At 53.6% G+C, this 18,032-nt stretch overlaps 1 protein-coding gene across 1 annotated transcript in view; it reads right to left on the bottom strand.

Annotated features, from left to right (window-relative positions):
• Positions 1 to 14,644, bottom strand: part of COL13A1 (collagen type XIII alpha 1 chain) — a 77,800-nt gene extending 63,156 nt beyond the window's left edge. The window contains exons 1-7 of the mRNA XM_072971375.1: positions 14,624 to 14,644; positions 12,104 to 12,139; positions 10,018 to 10,044; positions 7,531 to 7,581; positions 1,909 to 1,944; positions 1,385 to 1,411; positions 720 to 746 (exon numbers count right to left, since the gene is read on the bottom strand). Coding sequence (XP_072827476.1) covers positions 720 to 746; positions 1,385 to 1,411; positions 1,909 to 1,944; positions 7,531 to 7,581; positions 10,018 to 10,044; positions 12,104 to 12,118 — 183 coding nt within the window. The 5' untranslated portion in view covers positions 12,119 to 12,139; positions 14,624 to 14,644. The remainder of the gene's footprint in view (positions 1 to 719; positions 747 to 1,384; positions 1,412 to 1,908; positions 1,945 to 7,530; positions 7,582 to 10,017; positions 10,045 to 12,103; positions 12,140 to 14,623) is intronic.
• Positions 14,645 to 18,032: the final 3,388 nt, after the last annotated feature.

Raw genomic sequence — 18,032 nt, forward strand, 5'->3', positions numbered from 1 at the left:
CCACCCGGCACAAATCCCAGGAGCTGGTTCCTCACAAGGTAGATGTGACTAGCATGGAAGGCAGGAAAGCCCAGGGCTGGCCCATCTTCTCTTAATGGTTCATCCAACTCACTAAGAACTGGCCCCCTCCGCCGGAGGGGATGGCCCCTGGCAAGGGGAGGCCTTTCCCTTCTAAAAAGAGTAGCCTAGGGGAGACAGTAAAAAGAGGAAATTCCTTTAAAAGGCTCTGTAGAAGGTGGGAAGGGGCCAGGAGGAGGGTGGAAGCAGTGGTCTGCTTCTCCAGGTCTGCTTTGTGCCTCCAGCTGGGGCAGGGGGCGCCTGGAGTCCCAGGGGACCCAGGGCAGGGAGCATTAGGAAATCAGGCTCAGGACAAAGTGCTGGATGGGCTCCCTTTGCCTCTTTGTGTATGCTGAACACAAGCCCATCCCCAGTGGCGGTTTGAAGACACTGGCCTCTGTGTGACACTGGCCAAGCACGGACGCTCTCTGGACTTCCCTTTCCTCATTCTTCAGGTGGAGAAGCAGCCCCTGCCCACCTCTCCTCCCTGTGCTGAGTGAGGACCTAGGGGACGCGTTGTACACAGCTGGGGAGTGACTGTGGGGCAGCCCCTCCCACTGTCCCTGTTGGCCCCTTCTGCCTGGCAGTGCTTGTGTGGCCCCCTACCGTGGGCTAGGTCGACCCCCTACCCGTGGAGGGAAGGCAGGAAAGCTGGGTCTTACCATCTCCCCCTTTGGTCCGGGGTGGCCCTGGAAGGAGAAGAGCATGAGTGCCAGGTGTGTTGTTTGCAACCAGAACTCCCCCCCGCCAAGGCCCTGTGGTACACGCTCCTCCCATGAATGTCTGTGTCTGGGGCCAAGTCAAAAGGATGGATGTGAACAGAGTGGAGCTCTGGACAGAAAGCAGCCTCCACACAGACCTAGGCGTGTTGTGGGGGCTCAACAAGGTGGGGGACCCTGAGGAGAACACAGGAGGCGCCCCGCAGTGCTGGGGGATGAGGGTGTGTACTAGTGCTCAGGCTTCTTTCAGAATTAGCAGACTGAGCTTTCCTCCTCTCTCCCCTTCCTGCTGCCTCCTTGCCTCTCTCCCTGCCAGCCCCTCCCAGGAGTGCCCCAGAATCACTAAATTCTAGGATGGCTCCTGCTTCAGATGATCAGAGCCTAGCCTGGGGCCATGGACTTGTGCCCAGGGAAGGCCCACTGGGTCAGGGACAATTCATTCTAATGGCCCCTCCTCCCCTTCCCACTGGCAACGACTTTCCACCCTAGAAACGTTCATTCTATCTGAAGCTTCTTCCAAAGAGTCAGGGTCTTGCAGAAGGACTGAGAGACACTGGGTTAGGACCAAGGGAAGGGGAGGAGCCCACAGCACCAGAGGGTCTACTCACCGGTTTGCCGTCAAGCCCAATGGGACCCTGAAAGAGAAAGAGGCCGGATGTAAAGAGCGAGAGTCACAGGTCTCCTAGGCAGTGGTTAAGGCCCCAGGCTGTCTCTGCTTGACCGCTTGCTGTTGAGTCTCAGCTTCCCACTCTAAAATGGTATGAGAATAATAGAATCTTCCATGAGGGGCCCTTGTGAGGAGTGAACAAGACACCACCTGCCAGGATGGAGGCGGCTTCCCTGCAGTACATCATCTGCCCAACCTCCCAGTGTCCTGCTGGGACTCACTAGCCTGCGACTTCACTGCCTGTTCCTGTCTGCCGCCCTTTATTTTGGAATTGATTTCCCTGTCCATGAGCCACATGCTGGGCTACTCTCCTTGGTTGCTCTCCAAGAAAGGCTGCAGGAGAGGGTTCTTACTGACCGGGGTTTGGAAGGGCAAGAGCAGCTTGAGGGTGGGCCCAGGCTGAAGCTTAACCCAGCCAGGTCCAGGGCTTTCCGGGGACACAGCTCACCAGTCCTCTCCACTTACCGGAAATCCAGGAAAACCTCGAGTGCCCGGCTGGCCCTGAAAAGAGCAGGAGAGGAGTGAGGATGGGCGAGGAGGAGAGGAAGCCAAACATTAGTCCCTGGTTCACCTTGGCTCCCAGAGAGTCCGTGGTTTCTCTCCCACTCCTCTGTGATCGTCCATGGGAGACACTGGCTGGGAGGGAGGATGGAGAAAGATGGAGATGGACCATCATAGGAAATCTCCTCCAGGGACCGGGGGTGGGGCAGGGAAAAGCAGGTGGCCAGCATCCTTTGGATCTTTCTGGGAAGTAGCCCCTGAGAGTTTCTCACTGCCCAGACACTCTGAACCTCGACATGTGAATAAGACAGAGAGCAAGGACCGCGGGGACTTGGCCCACAGCATGCTGGACTCCTGGACTGTGACTGTCTAAGTCCTTTTCATTTACACAGCCATTGCTCACGGCCATTTATCTGAGGATGGTTTGGATGTCAGAACATGGCCTTAGGAATGTGTTTTCAGGCCAGAACAGGTCAGGTGGCTCACTGTCCTCTCACGCTGGCTAGCAGCTCCTGGTGGGGCAATCCCTGGATACCCCAATCTGGGTGGAAGGCAGAGCAATCACGCCCATTTTCCCAGAGGTGCAGAGTGCCACAAACGACAGCGTTCAGGCTGGAGATTAGAAGCTGGTTCACTGGCTACAGCCCAGTGGCTTAAGGCCCAGATTCAGGGCAAAAGAGATGTGTGGACAGGAGAAAAAGCGTGAGGCTGTGCAGATGCACAGGGCTGGGGCCAGCTGATCAGGAGATTCTAGGAAACATGGGTCCTGGCACTCCCCTTCTCATGAACCAGCAAGTGTTCCTTTCTGTTCATATATCATTCAATGTCATCCTCAGTCTCATCCTGATCCACCATTTTGGTTCCCTTCCAGCCTTATCTTCCCACCTACTCTGTGCTCAGGCACCCTGGTGCATCTGCCTTTCCCTGGTCACACCACATCCTTCATATGATTAGCTCTCAGCTTGGTGTCTCCCCTTCACTGAGATGATCTCGATCTTTTCCCAAGCTTGGGCTTTTGAGCCTGGCCGACTGAGTTCTAATCCTGCCTCCACCACCACTGATGGCTGTGTGATTCTGAGCAAGTTACTTAAACCTCCCTGTGCCTGTTTCCTCATCTATAGGATGGGGATAACAGTATAAATTCTTAGGGTCATTCAATTATATCTGTAAAGCCTATTGAAATGGTAGCTGCTATCATTGGATGTTTATTTAACTGAACTGAACCTAGGAGTACCAGCATAAAGCAAGGTGGCTTTTGAGCCAGTACGTCTTAGAATCTATGAAGATTTATCCTTATCAAGCAGTAGTTTCAGAATAAGACCTTGCCTAGAGGAAGACTTCTCTGGATCCATTTGCTATGAATCTGAAACATCTCCAGCCTCCTTGGGTCCTCCTTGAAGCCATGGACATGAATGCCCAGAGGCCTCTGCTCAGCAGACATGCTCAAGGGACATGGGTAAGTGGGATGGGGGCCTTGCTGTCAGGGTGGGTGCACTGGTCATGCAGGGAGCGAGCTGGAGTATGCTGCGGGCCCAGGATGGTCTTGTGGCAGGCATCCAAAAGGGCAAGAGGGTGGAGATGCCACTCATGTACCAGAAGGGCCCCAGGCTTCTCTCCTCTCAAGGATAAGTGATGCTAAGAAAAGCACTAAGGAGAAAACCTGGAAACCCCCCAGTGTAAACTGTCAGCCACTCTGAATGCTGAGAGGCCTGAAGAGAAGGTCAGGAGGACAGGATTCCAAGAAACATCTTCAAGTCCCACTCCTGGTAATGTTTACACGGTAGGGGTAATCACATGGCTGGCTGATTACAGAGCTGGCCCTGGTCAGGACACATCTCTCCAGCCCAGAGCCAAATCCAGGGCTAACCAAGGCTTTTTCAGGGATCTTGGGAAGAATGTTGTCATTAACCAAATGGAAACTGGGACTCCACTTCCTGGAGAAGTTGGGCCGCGTGAGGCACTCGGAGACGCTTGGAACCGGATTTCAGTTTCCATCTCTTCACATCTACGCTGAAGGTGGACATCTCCTCCAGTGTTTACTGACCGGTTCTATTTATTTGTGAACTGCCTGTTCGTATTCTTTATCAGTAATTCCTACTACATTGTTTATCTTTTCCTACTGATTTGAATAATGCTCTCTGTCAAGAATAGTAACTGAGTCATACATGTTCCAAATATTCTTTCCAACTTGGCATTTGTCTTTTTTACGGTAGATTTTCTGTCATAGGGAAATTCTACACCGATGTCGACAAACTTACCAATCTTCTCCTATGGCTTCTGGGTTTTATGTCATCCTCCGGGAAGCCTTCCCTGACTGCCCTCACCCCAAGTCAGGTGCCTCCTCCGGGTCCCCACAGCTCCCTAACCATCCCTGGCTGAGAGCTGACTGTCTGTACTGGATTCACTATGGGACTGCTTCTCTGCAAAGGGGCCAGCAGCCTGCAGTCAGGTTTCCATCATCTGCCCAACACCTAGGATGCAGTAGGTGCCTGACAAGTATTAATGGAATGAATAAATGAAGAAACACTCAACAGGGGTATCGACCTGGTGTGGGATGTCTCCTTGTGAATGAGGGCTGGAAGTTCTGACAGCTCCTCCTGGCCCCTGAAGAGAAGCTGGGCAGGTGGGGGGCTCCAGGAAGGGATGAGCTCCTTTTGAGATGGGGGGGTGGGGGGCAGATGACCTTCCTAGTGCCTGCTGGGCCAGCCTGCATCTAAAGCTCCAGCCTCCATCTCCAGTTTAATCGGCATATTGCTCCAGCATCTTGCCTCGTTGGAATGTGAACCATCCTTCTCTAAAGGGCCTGGAGGGATCCCCTTTTGCACACACCATTTCTGAAGCTTCAAGAGAAGGGGCAAGTGGCCTCTGTGAGCGGCAAGGCTGGTTCTCATTAGCAGCATGGATTTTGGGCCCTTCCTGGCTGAGTGAAAAGCCACATGTTCCCCATCATCCCTGGCCGCAGAGAACTTGCCCACTTGACCTCTACCTCTTAATTGCAATTGGCCCCTTGGTCTTCTGCAGTCCCTGCTCTCACCAGCTCCGGGTGGCTTCCTGGGAGGAACTGAGGGGGCTGCTCTGGTGTCTAGTGAGGCCTCGGCAGGGGTGGCCCCAGTCACCTGGGTGATGGTCACACACGCAGGCTAAAGTCGGAGGGTGCTGGGCTTGGTTGAGCCTCCTGGTGCCATAATGCCTCTCCCAGCACCAACACAACATGCAAAGGGAGGAGTTTTTCCTCCTTAAGGTAAACATGCTTTTTAAACAGTAGAGCTTAAACCATAGATGGGGGTGTTGGGGAAAGAATGCTGGTTTTGGAATGAGGCCAACTGGGCCCAAACCAAGCTCCAGCATGGACGAGCTGGGTGTCCACAGGCTAGTTATGGGCCTCTGTTTCCTCCTCTGTGAAACAGGCTGACAGGGCCTGCCTCACAGCTTTCCCTGGGGGACTGGAGACCAGCACATATATAGGCTTCAGCATAGGACCTAGCAAGTCTCCCAGGTGTCCAGGAAATGGAAGCTATTGCTGTTACCAGAACAGAAGGGACTTTTCACCATGAGAACCAAGCCCAGCTCGGGAGGTGTGATTATGCACGCTGCGCTGGAGGCCGGGGGAGCTGAGGCAGACCCTGCCCCCGAGCATATTCTCCAGAAGTGGGGCCTTTCAGTCACTTCTAGGTAGCCTGCTGACATCACACTGCTGAAGGATGCTGCGAAGGGAGTGTTAGTGGTCCACACAATGGAACATATGTGGTCAGATCAGGAGGCAGACAGAAACGGTGGCCAAAGCATAGGGCCTGCATTCTGTGTTACACCCCTGTCCTCCTAACAGGACCACCCCCAGGCTCAGTCCTTGCTGTTAGAACCTGGGGGACTCTCTCTCTGGGACTTTCCCGTCTCCTAGTTCCCCCTGGCTGGGCACCACTTTTGTTGGGAACACCTGGGCTCAGGACATCCAGGCTGTGGCTCCCCCAGTGCACAAGGAGGCTTACAGCCCACTGGGGCAGTGGCCACATGAGCCCAGAAGCACAGATGATGGTAACCCCAGGGCCTGGTGGTCTGCTACAGCAGTGGGGGTCAGAGTGCAGACTCGGAGCACGCGGTGTCAAATCCCAGCATGGCCACACTCTTGTGTACTAAGCAAGTCACTCAGCCTCTCTGTGCCTTGCTTTTCTCATCTATAAAACAAAGCTGCTAATAGTACCCACCTGTGGGGTCCTCATGAGGATTCAGTGAGCTGCAATGAGTAAAGATCTTAGGATACTGCCAGCTATAGAGTAAGCCAAGGGTCAGCCCTCATCCCTGTGGTCTGAGCTAGAGAAAACCTTGCTGAGAAGGCCTGTCTGCACAGCCCAGCACCCCTCCAAGCCCTGCCTCCAGCCCAGGCCCCCGCCCTGCTCGCCAGCCCTGCTCCCTGGCTGCATCCTTCAGCTTGCCTCTCTGACCTTCCCAGGCTCCCCTTCTCATCTCCCAGCTCTCACCATAGCCCCTCCCTGGCTGCTCAGCTCAGCAGGGCCCCATCATTTGGAGGTAGCTTAGCAATCTGCCCTCTGACTCCTCTCTCTAGTCTGTGGGTTGGAGACTCTGGCTTCCCCTTGGCTCTCTCCATGGAAGGCAGGGGAGTAGGCGTGGGGATGGGGTGTGGGGAGGGCGCTTCATCCATCCATTGGGCCAGCTTCTGGGAGTCTGAGGCTAGCCCTCCGTGCCCCTCCTCTCTCACCATGCAGGGCAGGTCAGGAAAAGAGCACAGCAGAGCATACAGGTGGCAGCCTGTTCCTGTGGCGGAAGCCCTGGGTGCCAGGGGTCCTGGGTTCTAATCCTGCTCCAGTCTTTGTGTTGGGGACCCTGGCCAAGCCCCTTGCCCTCCCCAGGCATCAGTTTCCCCTTCTGAGAGGGCTGTGTTAGACCATCACTGAAGTCCTTTCCACTCTGACATTTGGTGATTTTATTGAAGCTCGTGGGTGGGGTGCTCTTTGAGAAAACTAGCCAGTCCTCCTTCCCATCGTCATGATATCTTCCCACATCATCACCCATGCCCCCCTTTTGGTCCCTAAGGAAGCCTATCTGAGGGGAAGCTGCTCTGATTTTCCCAAGTCCTTGGCCATGGGGTGGAGGATACTGGAACACCGGACCCAGCACTGAGCACAAAAAAGGAGCCTTTGAGAGCACGGGGTGGGTTGGGTCTCTGCCAAGACTAGGAGTGGGTGCCGGGGTCAGGGAGCCTGGATTCTGGGTCTCTGCTCCATGGGCTTCTGGAAACAAGGCTTGTCCCCTGGAAGCTGGAGCACCCCTCCAGAGAGGAGCAGCCCTTTGTCCCTCTGCCTGTAAACACAGGGCTGCCTCACAGCTGCTGTCATTTCGTGGCTAGAGGGCAGGCCCTTGTGAACCCTCCCGAGAGGTGGTGATTTCGGTATATGTAGTCAGGCCATTTTCTTTAACATCAACAGCAGCACTGAGGCCCGGCCTGGCTGACTGCATCCCATGCAGTGGTCGTCATACCCAGAGGCACAGCCAGGACACGTGCTCCCCAATCCCCACCCAGCCCTCAACTCATTCATCCCTCTACCCCAAAGAAGAGCAAAAATCACTTACTGGGGGGCCACGGGGACCGATGATGGACATCCCGGCATCTCCTGGGGCCCCCTGTTGGGGAGACAAAGAGGGAGAAGGAGGAGAGGGAGCAGGGGCAGGGGCGGGAGGGGAGGGGTGGGGAAGAGTAGAAGGAGCAGCTGGCAGGTGGGGAAGGCGGGGTGGGTGAGATGGGGGTGCCGAGCCAGAGGCCGAGGACACAGTGGGCAGAGGATGTGGAGGAAGATGAGGGATCCAGAGGAGAAGGGACACATTTGGGGAGGATTGAGAAGGGCAGTGGGGAAGCCGGAGGAAGGAAGAGAGGAGAGATGAGTGAGAGCATACATGTGGGACCCCAGGCCGGGAAGCAGGGAAAAGAGGATGCAGCCCAGTGATGGGCAAGAGGGCGGTACAGGGAGGGAGGTGGGGGTAGGGGGACACTCAGCTCAGCCAAGGCTGCTCAGGCCCCAGAGGCGTCCCACAGGGCCCCGCTCAGGATGTTCCCCAACCTGCCCCAGCCCCAGCCAAGTTTTAAAATCCCTGAGGTCCTCTTCCCTGGCCCCAAATACCCACGTGGCTGCGCACCCTGTAACTTGCCTTGGGGGAGGCGCTGCTGCAAACAGAGGGTAGGGACAAGACACATACTTGCTGTGTGGGCCTATCAGCCCTGGTCTGAAGATTACAGCTGCCTTGGACCTCCCAGTCCTGGTGTCAGAGCGACACAGAGGGCTTAAGTCTGGGAATTTTCAGTCTAGAGAAGATGGTGGCTGCTTCTGGGCTGGGAGCTCAAAGTGTCATCCAAGGGTGGTCCAGCTGCCTAGATAAATTTGCGTGTGTGTGCGTGTGCGTGTGCGTGTGCGTGTGCGTGTGCGTGTTGAGGGTGGGGAAGGGTGACAGAAGGACGATGAAGGATGTACAGAACACAGGTGGGCGTGAGGGGTGATGCTCTGGCAGAAGGATCCAGATTGTGCTCGACGGGGAGGAAGGCAGGATACTGCCTCCAACCAGGGATCTAGGGCCGTACTTCCCGGTGTTGCTCTGCCAGGCAATTCACAGAACCTCTCTGAGCCCACATACCTCCTCTGCGAAAGGAAGCCTGAGAGCATCTCTGCTGCCCTTACAGGGCGAGGGACGGAAATACATTTTTCAACTGTCATGCCTCACACTCAGGTGAGGAGTGACTTCAAATTAATAACTGTTTATGCCATTACAATTATACAATCATTTTTATATAAGACAGTATAATGTGATGGTTATGAGCCAAATGCTTGTTTGAGCCCAGCTCTGCTTCCCTTGGCTGTCTGACCTTGGGCCACCTAAATTCTCTCTGCCTCAGTTTCCTTATCTGTAATGCAGGGATAATAGTGCCTGTCTCATAGTGTGAATGTGAACATTTCATGAGATAACGTTGTAAAGTGCTTAAAAGAACGCCTGATACAGGAAGGGGCTGGCAAGGGTCTGCTATTGTCCGTATACAGTGGTTGTGTCCCCCGTCTTCCTGCTGGGTGGTTTAGCCCCAAACTCTTCATTCCATTTGGAGGACAGCATAGCACAGTGGTTAGGGGCCCCAGCCTTGGACTCAGACACCCGGGCTCGTCTCCAGCTCTGTCACTTTTTGCTTTGTGACTTTGGGCATGTGACCTTGCCTTTCTGAGTTTCAGCTCCTTCTCATGTAAATGGGAGTACTGAAGCCCCCCGGAAGGGCTGTGTCGGCGTTAACTGGAGGAACAGAGCGAACGCTTAAGCTGCACCTGACACAGCTTGCGCTTAACACTTGCCAGATGCTGTTACTACTGCTGTCATCGTTATCCTGGAGACGGGGAGACTCAACTGCAGAAATCCACACTGCAGTGTCCAGGCAGGGATGTATCAGGCTGGGCACCGGGAGGTCTGGCTTCCAGCGCCTGCCCATCTCTCTTGCTGGGGGGCCTCAGGCAAGCCCCACCCCTCTCTGGGCTGCAGTTGCCTCATCTGCAGAGTGAGCTGGTTAGCTGTGTGGCTCTCTGTAACCCTTCTGAACCTGCTAGGGCTGATGTTTCAGGACTATCTCTTGGGCTTCTGGCTTCCAGGGAGCCCCACTCTACAAAGCTGGGAGCCTCTCTGGGTGTTTCCCCCGGGGACACTTTCTGGGGCAGCACCAGTGTCTGAGGCTCAGGGGCCAGTGGTGGGCTGGGGAGCGGCTAGAACCAGCCACACAAAACAGCAGTCTGCACTCTTCTTGCCGCTGGGAAGGGTGTCTGCCCTAGGCAGAAATCAGAGGCCACAGGCAGCCCCTGTGGGCAGGGGAGACCAACTCAGCCAGGGAAGCTGGGACCTTAGCCCGATGGTGTGGAAGCTGTTAGGAAACCAGGCTGCGAGAGGCTGCGAGGGCAGAGCAGGCAAGGGTGGCACGCTGTGCTGGCCTATGTGCCAGGAGGAGGGCTGAGATGGGGGCCTCTGAAAGCACCCCCAGAGTCCAAGGGTAGAAGTGGAGGCGGGGGCAGCCACGCGGAGGGGAAAGTGCAGACTCACCTTCTCACCTGGTTGGCCCTTTCCTCCCTGGGGCAGCCACATGCAACACGGGGTGCAGGGAAGAGAGAGGGAGGGAGAAAAAAAGAAAGGATGAGAGAGAGGCACACACACAAGAATTCGTGTTAATGGCACAACGACCAAACAAAAGAAATCACCGTGAAATAAGAAACAACACAAAACACAGATGCTGACAAACGACAGGTCCTGTGTCCAACACGCATAGCACACGGACAACTATTGCCTCAGCCCGGGGGCCGGCCCCAGCCACATAACTAAGACAGAAACAGTGGCAGGAGCCTTAAGAGGCCCTCCTGAAGAATGTGTATATGTGTGTGTGAGCGAGAGAGACAGGCAGACAGAAAGCAGGAGAAACCACCCAGGTCAGAGAATCGTCTGAGGACGTGCGGCGCCGGCCGGCTGGGCTATTTGGGGTGGGGATGGGCATGGGAGAGACTTTCCCAAGGACCCTGTGGTGAGGTGGGATCTAATTGGTTTGAAGATCCAACTGAGCACCAAGTACAAAGTTTTGCCAAGCTCAATGTGCCAGGAGTCGTTAGGGCAGCCAGGCAAGAAGGTGGGAGGGGGCGGGAGGAACGTGAGAGGACAGATAGAAGGACACACACATCTGGGAGGATGGAAGATGGATCTGGGATGCAGAGGAAACTGGGTCATCACCAAGGCCCTCTATAACCGCAGTGACCAGCAGAAAGACAACTCCAAGCCACCTTAATCGGCAGAAGCCAGTATCCCTCCTCTGGTGAACTACAGGAACAACTCAGGCATTTCACACTCACTGGCCACCCCAGTCCTTATCAGGTGGCTCATGCCAGGACACCTACTGGGCAGCCAAAAGGGTCCATTGTCACATTTAAAATAGCACAAGCAGCAAGAAAGCCTCAAAGTGGCTTGCAAACAGCTTTGTGTTGAAGGAAACAGGGGTAGGGGGGTGGACCTGCGACTCTAGGACAGACACTTAACATCCGAGCTTCAGTTTTCTCATCTGAATAATGTGTCTCCCTCATGCAGTTCTTGTGATGAGCTGATGTGTGTAAAGCTCTTGGCAGTATGCCCAGCACACAGGCAGCACTTTCAAGCATTAGCTATGACGTGGGTGCCTTTTCTCTGAGCACAGGGCTCATACCAGGCAAGCCAATTCACATGGGATGCCATACACAGGCCTAAGGCCAACCTAGCCCAAGCGGTGAAGTTATGAGGCAAAGCATGTGAGTGACATGGAAGAGTGGCACAGGGCCGGTGAGGGGGCACTGGGGAGCCAGGGTGGAGGTTGAGGCTGCGGTGGGGAGTTAGAGGTCAGACAGGGAGAGTAGCTTGGACCACATCCTAGATAAGGCTGGGGGTTGGTGAGGCCAGCGTGTGGCCATCACTGCCTGAGGCTGCCCTCAGTTTCCTGTGCTGCTCTTTCTAGCCCCTCGAAGGCTAGAAGCCACCAGGAAAAACCCTGGTGCTGGGACCTCAAAGCCTAGTGTTGACCTTCCCATCCCTGAGATGCGTGCTCCCTATCAAACATTCCCTTTCACCATCTTAATTTTTTCAGCAGGAAACGTTATATGTTTTAACTCCCAGCCTCCTGGGGAGGATTTGGAGGCACTGCCTGGAAGCCAGCCCTCTCTTCACCATCTTCTGGTTTCTGTCTAGGGCAGGTGCCCCGGAAGCTGGCCCCAGAATAGCATCTGTAGAACACTTTCAGTTTGCATTTCTTTCCATTTTCTCCTGCTCTTGCTGGGGGATGGTCGCAGGAGCAGCTATAAATCTGAGGGTGAGCTGCCAGCCTCGGCGGGGTTGAGGGGGTGGGAGTCCTCAGTAGGTAATTGGCAAAGAGCTTTATTCATGCAACGTTTGGATTTTTCCTTTGCCATGGCATCTCTCTGGAGAGTAAAGCCATATTGCAATATCTGAAGGACTGGATTAAAACTTTTCCCTTCAACTCGCATGTCCCTCTCTGAACCAGACTTGGACTGGGGAAGGGAGAGGTGGGACAGGCAACGCCTCGCCATGGTCTGCAGGATGGGCCAGCATGGGGAAGCAAGCAATGGCCACCCAGGCAGGTGCAGATGCTCCAACTCACCACACGTCCAGGCATCCCAATGGCACCTTTGTCCCCCTGATGAAAGAGACAGAAATAATTAGATGTTGCTGGAGCTGGGCCAGCACATGAGGGACCCCATGGCTAGCTAGACACTCAAGACCTGGTTTGCATAGGCACTTGGGATGATTCCCAGGCATTATGTGGGTGAACTTGCCCTTTCAGCCACACAGACTGTTCGGCCACATCCTCATTATGCTCAATTTCAAGGCACAGATCAGGGTGAGTGGCAGCTCCCACGTGACAGATGGGTGAATCACTTCCCTTGGTCTGTCTCTGCTGGAGCTGTGGAGCAGTGCCCATGGTTCCCACCAACTCCCCAGGCCCTCTGTCTGGGAAGGCTACCGACAGAGTCCTGCCTCTCCTCACTGCCACCCCCAGCGCCAACAGTGCGCCATGTGGATTCAGTCGCATCACGAGTTTCAGCTGCTCAGGGGGGGAATTGCTTTGTTTTGCAGCCAGGGGTTACATCTTTTCACTCTGGAAATCTGCTTATTAAGTTTTGTTCCTCCCCCTTTTGGTAGAGAATATTTTTTTGCAATCATAATGTGTGCAGACTCATAAAATCTGGGGTGGGGCCTGGGGTTTGCTGGGAGTCCGAAAGGGTGGAAACCAATAGGGGCTGAGAATCCGACGGCATCTGTCCCGGCCTGCTGGGCAGGAGACAGCTGGGCTTGTGGGTGCCCCTGCAGGGAGGGCATTTCTAGGGTAATTCTGTGTCTGCTGACCCCACTGAGGCAAAATGCCTCGGAGATGGTTAGCATCCCAAGATGTATGTGGACGCACCAGAGAATAGCGAGCAGCTCTGAATTAGGCTCCTGTTACACGTACACTGTTAAGGCTGAGAGTGTCTTTGGTAAAATGTTCAGCCTTTGCGAAAGAGTGGCAGGTCGCAGTGATGGTTATAAGCGTGGATTTGTTTCCTGAACTTCCCTGACTATCTGCATCTCTTGCCTGGGGCTGCTTGGAGGATGCCATGAGACTGTGGTTCTGGAGAGCTAACTCCTGGTGTCTGGCACCTGGTGAGTGCTTGTGTAAACTGCGTCTACGGGTAGTGAGCCAGGCACGGCCATGGGCAAGTGATTTTTATAAGCATGTGTGTACTTCACACTTTTGTATTTCACAACAAGAGGCCAATGTCAATCAATCAATTTGTGGGTCACTCCCAGGTCCCTTCATGGAAGCCTGAGCGGGGCTGTGACCCTTCCTGCTGAGGATGCCAGGCTCGCTGGTCGCTGGCTGTGACATCCCATGGCCCACTCACTCCTGGGCTTTTGAATGATATTGCAGGATGTGTGTTTGGGTTTCTTTCATTTCTTGTTAAAAACTAATGTTCTTTGCAGTCCTGGCCATAAAACATTTGGGTTAGGGACCGGCATGGAACAGCCAGAGACTGGGAACTGTGCAGCTGTTCCTGCTCTGCGAATTGCCCCCAAATGCTTTTTAAAGGTGGACATCGTCAGAAAAAAACAAAGTCTGCCCACATTCCCTAGTCATCTTATTTCTCTCCTCCTTGGATTTCACGGGACAGATTTCCCCCGTTTTCCTTTGCTCTAGGGCTTCTACTTGCTGGGAGAGTTTCCATTTTCGAGGCTAAACATTCTCCCACATGCATTTTATTAAGAAAGTCACTGCTGAACATGAATCCTAGAAGCTGTTGGATTAGTTAGGAGGTGATAGTATAATTCATGTCTAAAAGAGGAGTAACTGGGACAAGACGGATGCAGAGAAGTCCCTGGAAGCCAATGGATGTGGCCTTCAGTGCAGGGAGAGAGGGCAGCCTGCTGCCAGCCCCAACTCGGCCCTCTGACTGGCTGCAGCATCTTGCCTGAGCCACTAAGCATCTGAGTAACGTGGGGCCGCTAACAAGTCTACAGCTGAAGCCCAGGCAATTAGACAAGCTATTTTACCTCTCTCTGTTTCCTGACCTATAAAATGTGCATAGTAATGCCCATTTCACTGAGTGGCTGAACAACTCAAATATATGAAGAGGGATTAGCATAGCGCCTGGCATGTATTAAGGTCTCAGTGAGAGGTGGCTATTAGTATTATTTCTACTTTTGTTCCAAAGCCCCCATGGTTACTTGACACAGCCTCTCTAGCATTCAGAAATGGTAAATGGGAGGAAAACAAGGTTTTGGAGTCTACTCTTACCAGGGGGCATGTGACAAAGTGGGGACAATGGTCTTCAACTAAGCTGGGACACAGGAGGACACCGAGTAAGCCAGGAGGCTGCCTTCTTGTCCAGTCCCCCCATTACAGGGCCACTAGTCTGGAAGTCAGATCCAGCCCTGGAGGGGCCTGCATGCACTCATTTGCCTGCCTGGGGCCTCAGGAAAGGCCCAGGGGAGCTTCACCCTCAGCTATAGGCTAGAGATTCTGGAGAGAGGCCTCCACCTCGATATACCTGGAGGAAAGCAGCCACCCAACCTCACCTGTCCTCGGATTGAGAAAGAGCCTGCGAAAGAGATGCAAAGGAAACACAAAATGAAAGCTACTCACTGGGAGGCCAGGTCTTCCAGCAGGACCCTGAAATAGAGGCAGAAAGAGTGACGTTTGGGAAGGTCAAGGTGTTACAATATCCAACGGATCTACACGGTCCAGCTGGCCGTGAGGGCCGGGGGTCACTTGTGCTCTGTGCGCCTCTGCTATTTTATGCACAAAATGAAGAAGGGCTTTACTCGCTAAGCCTCTTTTTAGTCCTAGTATTCATTCATTCATTCAGAAAAGCTGTTAGCAGAGGTCTCCCCCATGCCAGGCCCAGGGCAGGTACAGGGAACAGAAAGACAAGAATGTCCCATCATGTCTCTGTCACTCATGACTCAAGGATCATCAGGGCTCTGGGCCTCACAAAAGCATCACCTCTCTCTGAGCCTCTGCCTCAGTGCACACGTGTCCCCCACTCATGTGTGCTGGCCCTGCCTGGGAAAGGGACCGAGGCAGTCAGATGTGGTCTCTCCAGTCCTACCACATAGGAGAAGCCAGATGTCTGCTGGTACACTTCTGCTGGACCTGCCCCATCAGGGCTGAGGGACCACGACCATCCCCAGGGGGCCCCTTCCCCTCTGTTGGGATGCTGAGGAGGGCAGTGGGACTTCCTTCCTTTGATGCCTCCAACCAGCTTCAGACTACCATCTCCACAATGAGTTGGCACTGGGGGTGAGGCAGGAGGCTGGACCCCACCTTGAGTGGACCCTGTGTGGCTCCAGGAGTCTTCACTGACCACCACCATGGCTTTTTCAAACCCTTTATTTATAACCCTAGGACTCCTGCCTAGAACAATTCTGGGTGTAGACCAAAGACTCCATATGATGGGTCTGAAATCCCACTGGAAAGAGGAAAACATTCAACAAGATGTCGATAATAATAGTTAACCTCAGAGCAGCATGTACAGGATGGGGTTCAGGAACCAAGCAAATTCTGAGCACGTTGTGTCTTTTTTGCTCTGGCTCCTGACTTCCAGATGGATCTGATACAAGATGGTGTCTGAGAAATTGCTCTAGGAGCTGACTCGTGGGGCACCATGGAGAGTCTGGCGGTGGGGAGCAGGGGCACCTGGAAAGAGATTCTAGAGCTAAGCCCCCAGCCTGGCGTGGCCAGGGCCTGTGGTCAGGAGAGATAGGGTCTTGGTCAGGGAGAAGCAGGCTTTTAGTTAAGGTATGGGCTCTGGAGTGAGCCCACCTGTGCTCGAATCCCGGCTCTGCCACTTACTCGTCAGTGACTTTAGTCAAGTTGTTTTGTCTCCCTGTGTCTCAGTTTCCTCACCTTGTAAATGGGAGAACAAGCTTATCTACTTCTTAGGATTAAATGAGATCATGTATGGAGAGGACTCAGCACAGGAGACCCGCAGGGAGCAAGCGCTGAGTAAACGCTAGCTACTGCGATCGCGGAGAGAGCAGGACTGGCTGACGAGGCTGGCCTCTCTGGACTCTGCCGTCAGGTGCGGTTTCTCTCCTCCCAGACATCCTGCTCTTCCCGTAAACCCGTGGCAGCACCAGGAGTGGGTCTCAGGGGGTCCACTGGGAGACAAGTGCATCCCCTGCAGGGCTGCTGAGGCAACACAGGCAGCACAAGGAATAAACATGCCCCGTCCCGTCCCTTGTTCCTGAGGACGTCCCGGAGGCAGGGGTGCAGGGATGCCCTCACTTGGACCCAGCCAGGGGGTCCTGGGGGGCTGCTGGTTAGTGGCCACAGGGGCACAGGGCCCGTGCCCACCCCTTCACTCTGCTGGGTCTTGCTCCTGGGGCAGGCAGGGTGCTTTCTGCTTGGTTCACGGATGTGTTCCCAGGGCCTAAAAGAGTGCTGAGCTCTTAGTAGGTCCTTAATTCATGTTTGTGAATGAATGAACCTGAGGGCAGATACCATGAAGCTGGGAATACAGCCTCCTTCTTTCTCAGCTCCTCAAAGGCAGCTCAGCACTGAGGGGCCTCAACCCAGAGCTTTAGCGCTGAGCCCATCCCTCTTCCCGACCCTTCTAAACACTCTCAGGGAGTGGGCCACCTCCCTCCCGTCCCAGAAAGCACATCCCAGGCAGCATGCGCCTGAGGAGGGTTCCTAACCTCACACAGGGGTAGTCTACCCCACCGGATGGGGACAGAAGGGGTAGTTTGCCACCGCTCCAGGGTACTGACCACCACCATCGCCCGCACAGGAGAGGAACTTCTTTAGGGTCTCAGCACCAGGGAAAGCAGTGCTTCACCCAGATGCCAGGGCGCTCCTTTTACTGCACCCTGACGCTTGCAACAATTCTGCTTTCCTCTCTGCTCTGACCACCAGGACGCTCAAAGCAGAGTCCACAGGATGTTGTGGTATCATCAGCCCTGAATTCCCTGTTTTCCTGCCTCTATTTTCTATGCCTCCCCTCCATTGTTTCCTTATCTAGTTTGTAAATCACCCCAAAAATGTTTCTTGGAAAAAGGTGGAGAAGAAATAAAATGAAATAAGCTTATTGAATGAAATAAAACAAAATGACATGAAATGAAAATTAAAGGCTTGTCAGAGTCTTTGGGGATCATCTAGAGAAGTCTTCTGTTTCTAGAATTTAAATGAGTTAATATATTCTAAATGAAAAAATATAGGCATACATGTATACACACGTATGTACACACATACATATAGACATACGAATATACATATACCTATACATACATGCACACTCATATGTATTACATATATATATTTCTCACAACACCTGTATGAAGCACACTACTACTACTTCAGGTGGGGAAACTGAAGCACAGAGAGGTAAAGTAACTTGCTTGAGGTCACACAGCTAGAGGTGACAGAGACAGGATTCTGACCCAGGGGGTCTGGCTCCAGAGCCCATGCCTGTAATCACTCTATTACACTGCCTCCATAAAAAAACAATAGTGTCTAATGCATAGTAAATAAGAGTAAACTAGTATTTCAGCAAGGATTACTTTCAACCAGGGTTGGCAGCTGGATATCATGTATTTCCCTATATTCTTTCAGAGAAAGAGACATACATACTTCCTTTGGTCATCTGTTTCAGTCTCACAGGTCTCAAAATTAAGAAATTCTCTCTTAAATCTATTGCAGGAATGGTCAACAGCTATCCACTTGAGAGCAGACTAATGGATTGGTAGTGACTGAGTGAAGAAGCCTCCTAATTGATTAGCAATGTCTGCCATGGGCGAGAGGTGGATGGGGGCAGTTCTGGGTACAATTTTTCCACCACTCAGATGATTCCTTCTGTTACTTAAACCCATCCTCCGTGGTTGTGTTCTCTAGGCACTGGCCATTCTAGTGCCCACAGGAATTGGGGTCTAGAGTCACCCCCGGAGGCATCCCTGAGAAACACCCAGAGGGTGGCAGACAGGCATTGTGAGCAGCTGCCATCTCCCTCTCCCTGCATCTGGCGTGACATTCTTCCTTTGCAAGAAGCAGAGAG

The sequence above is a fragment of the Vicugna pacos genome, chromosome 11 (assembly GCF_048564905.1).
Source record: "Vicugna pacos chromosome 11, VicPac4, whole genome shotgun sequence".
NCBI classification, from domain to species: domain Eukaryota; kingdom Metazoa; phylum Chordata; class Mammalia; order Artiodactyla; family Camelidae; genus Vicugna; species Vicugna pacos.